At 59.2% G+C, this 3879-nt stretch overlaps 1 protein-coding gene across 1 annotated transcript; it reads left to right on the top strand.

Moving 5' to 3' along the window:
- Positions 1 to 1591: 1591 nt before the first annotated feature.
- Positions 1592 to 2395, top strand: LOC112457981. The gene has a single exon (XM_025021329.1). It carries the CDS (start codon positions 1592 to 1594, stop codon positions 2393 to 2395), a length of 804 nt encoding a protein of 267 aa, XP_024877097.1.
- Positions 2396 to 3879: the final 1484 nt, after the last annotated feature.

Genomic DNA, 3879 nt, shown 5'->3' on the forward strand with positions numbered 1-3879 from the left:
CGTAGGCTCCCTCCCCGGCGGGCTGCATATTGGTGGAGCTCGGAGATAGGAGAGCTCAGGAGGGAGGCCACCAGAGCCAAGAGAAGGTGGCAAAGGGTCCGCGCGGGAAGACGCGGGCCCTTCACCGAGGAAGAAGCGGGAGAGGCCTGGCGTGCCGCCCGCCAGAGCCTCTCCAGAGCAATATACGCAGCCAAGGAGCAGGCCTGGAGGGAGCTCATCGCGAGCGTGGAGGAAGATCCATGGGGGCGTCCGTACAAGTTGGTCAAGGATAAACTAAGACCATGGGCGCCCCCTGTCACGGAGAGCTTGGACCCTCAGTTCACCGAGCAGGTGGTGGACGCTTTGTTTCCGCGGGGGGACGGGGGGAGGTTAGGTTCCCCAGGGTCCCCACGTAGGAATGGAACGAGGATCTGAGGGTTACGGAGGAGGAGCTCGCGAGAGCTCTCAAAAGGGTCAGGAGGGGTAAAGCTCCTGGCCCTGACGGGATTCCGGGCCGTGCCTGGACCTTGGCTGCGGGGGAGCTGTCCGGCAGGATGTGCGAAGTGTACACTACATGCCTAAAGACAGGACAGTTCCCCGAGAGATGGAAAAGGGCCAATCTGGTGCTCCTGCCGAAGGCGGGGAAACCCGCGAATTCCCCGTCCGCGTTTCGGCCCGTGTGTTTGCTGGACGAAGCTGGCAAGATACTGAAAAGGATCATAGCCGAACGCCTCGTTCAGCATATCTCCCAAAGAGAAAGGGAGGGCTTGGGAGGTCTCTCGGACGACCAATTTGGCTTCCGTGCGAATAGATCGACGGTGGACGCGCTAAAGCGCGTTCTTGCTCGCACGGAGGCTGAGATAGAGCAGGGAAGGGTAACGATGGGCGTCTCATACGACGTGAGAAACGCCTTTAACTCCCTCCCCTGGCCCGTGATAGGGGAGGCACTATTGGCGCTAGGAGTTCCCCCCTATCTCATCGAGATCGTCCGAGAGTATTTCAGGCAAAGAGGCCTGACGTACACGGACCGAGACGGGGTGCTGAGGATCAGGCTCGTGGAGTGTGGGGTTCCCCAAGGGTCAGTCCTGGGGCCCCTGCTCTGGATTATCGGATACGACCTGGTCCTCAGGACGCCCCTCCCCCTGAATTACTGGCTTTCGGGTTATGCGGACGACGTGTACCTGGGGGTCAGCGGGGAGGGGTGGCGGGAGCTGACCAGATTGGCGGAGGTGGCATCTACGTGCGTGGTGCGGTCGATCAGGAGGCTGGGACTGGAGGTGGCCCCGCAGAAAACAGAAGTCGTCGTCTTCTACAATAAGCGGGGCCAGAGACCTCCACCGGGGGGGCTCAGCGTCCTGGTCGAAGGAGTGAGGGTCCCGGCTGTTCCTCACATCAAACACCTGGGAGTTTGGCTGGATGGCCAAAGAAACTTCGGAGCGCACGTGACCAACGTGACGGACAAGGCCACGAAAGCGGCAAACGCCCTAGCAAGACTCTTCCCGAACATCGGAGGAGCCAGTGGTCGCGTGCGACGCCTTTACGTGGCGGCGGTCCAGTCGGTGCTGTTATACGGTGGGAAAAGGTGGGAAGAAACCCCCAACTAAACAGGCGAATGGCGGCGGCTCAAAGGACCATCGTTCTGAGGGCCGCCAGGGCCTATAGGACCGTCTCCCACGTGGGGGCGACGATCCTCGCGGGTGTCCCCCCCGTGCACTTGATCGCCGCGTCGTACGCAGAAATGTACGATCGCACGAAGGCGATCAAGGAAATGCGGGGGGTAATCCCGCCGAGGGCCAAGAGGGCTTTGAAGCAGCAGGTGACGCGCTCTCTCATCCTGAAATGGAAAGAATTTCTACAGGACCCGAGGTTGCCGGGTGAGAGAGTGCGTCAGGCCATCCAGCCGGTGTTGGAGGATTGGTTGGAGCGTCGGAGACGCGGCTCCACGTTCCATACGACGCAGGTAATAAGCGGCCATGGATGCTTTGGCCAATACCTGTGTCGTATCGGAAAGGAAGGCACCACGCACTGCCACCACTGTCCGGAGGAGGTGGACACGGCGCAGCACACCCTGGAGTTTTGTCCGGCGTGGGAGGAGCGGCGCCGTGTCCTCCGGGCAACGGTAGGAAATGATCTCTCCCTCCAGGCCATTATAAGGGCCACAGTGGAGGGGAACGGAGATGAGAAATGGGGGGCGTTCGCCTCCTTCTGCAACGCGGTAATGGGACAGAAGGAGGCGGACGAGCGCATTAGGAGGGGGGAAGTAAATCCTCCTCCCCCAGAAAGCGATAGCGACAACGGAGGTAGAGGCAAGGCACCGAGACCTCCTCCGCAGGTGAGACGGCGGAGGAGGCGGAGACAGGGAGGACAAAGAGCAGTCGGTGCTCTTGCCGGAGCGTTAGACGCGGTTGCACCATAGAGTAACCGCTGCTTAGGAGTGGAGCCAGAGGAGGCCCTTCCCCCCCTCTCTCCCCTGGTTCCGGGGGGGGATAAGGGTGACGGCAAGCAAGTTCGGTTGAAACGGGTTCGACCGGGGGCGTGGGTCCGACTCCTTCGGGAGGGGGCCCTACGGTTAGGAAGGACGGCACGGCGGTTCGGAGGGGGCTTGGGTTGCTCCCCTAAGGGGGTGCGATCACGAGCGCTCCCACCGGGCTGCGGCTGGGGGCGGGGGCCGGGGCCACGAGGGTGCAAACCCTCGGGGGTCCCGGCCCTCCCCCCTGCTCCTCACGTGGGGGGCGCGAGCGGGGGACGAAACGGCTGTGCAAAGCGCATATGCGCAGCAGTCATCTTCCTCACCCGCTCGCCCGGGGGCGGGGGCGAGGTTGGGGAACCTCGCTCCCGTGCCGCAAGGCAACCCCGGAGGAAGGGGTAGCGCATGAGTCGGTGACACTTATGCGCTACAAGTCGGGTTTAAGCGCGGGGAGACCCATGGACGGATCATGACGTTTCCCGGGGTCTCCCCTACTAAGCGCAGCAAGGGTCACCCGGGGTGGTTTTAGCCGGTAAGAGTCCGGCATAACCCGCCGCCTCTCCCCAGAGGCGGGGGTATCCATGAGGATTTCCACCCCGTCACAAAAAAAAAAAAAAAGGTTAGGTTGTGACCGGACGTCACTCTCCGGGTACGTGGATCACACGAAAATGTAAGAATTCAGCCAGATTTGCCTATCAAACGGTTGCCACTCGGTTTGACCGTTGACCATATGTACCGAGAAGGTGAGTAACGAAATCATGACACGATATTACAACAATATCACATTAATTCTCTCTTATTTTCAGGATCTCGACGCAGGATGTCTCGACGCCCCGACGCTGCCTCCCCACTGCTGGATCATCGATGGACAACGTGGGACCACCCTTGGAGTACCAGGTAAGTAGATAACGGATACGTTTAATTAATCGGTCAATTCCTGTTTCAGGTATTTCACCCGAGCAAATTCTCTCGCCCCGGATGGATCTCAACTGTCGCTGACTGTCCCAGATCCTCGCAGAATCGCATACTGGAACGCCGCTGGACTTCGCTGGATCGATGCCGTAGGACAAGGTAAGTAGCAGGTAAGTAATTCGAAATTAACTTGACACTGCGTACATTAACAAACGATTGATTTATTTCAGATCGTCGTTGTGGTTTACAAATTCACGTTGACACATTTCGTCGAACGTTGTTACAAATGGCTATTGATTGCCTCTCGCAATTATAATCACGAGCGATGTTTAACGCGCAAATACCCGGGCGTGCTTCCTTGTGATATACCACGGTGCTAAACTACGCACTAAGTCCGAATATGAGCGAATCTTAAAAGCGTGTTATCCCGATCGCGGTATCCGAGCGACTGCCTCGAGTTGCCGAGCGCTCTCGGCTATCCTACCTCGGGATATCTATCCCTACCATCGGGTTGTTATTCA

The sequence above is a fragment of the Temnothorax curvispinosus genome, unplaced genomic scaffold (assembly GCF_003070985.1).
Source record: "Temnothorax curvispinosus isolate PA1 unplaced genomic scaffold, ASM307098v1 QBEX01008550.1, whole genome shotgun sequence".
NCBI classification, from domain to species: domain Eukaryota; kingdom Metazoa; phylum Arthropoda; class Insecta; order Hymenoptera; family Formicidae; genus Temnothorax; species Temnothorax curvispinosus.

Excerpts from the sequence above, each read along its gene's own strand:
- LOC112457981 (XM_025021329.1), top strand. The coding sequence starts at position 1,592 with ATGGCGGCGGCTCAAAGGACCATCGTTCTGAGGGCCGCCAGGGCCTAT.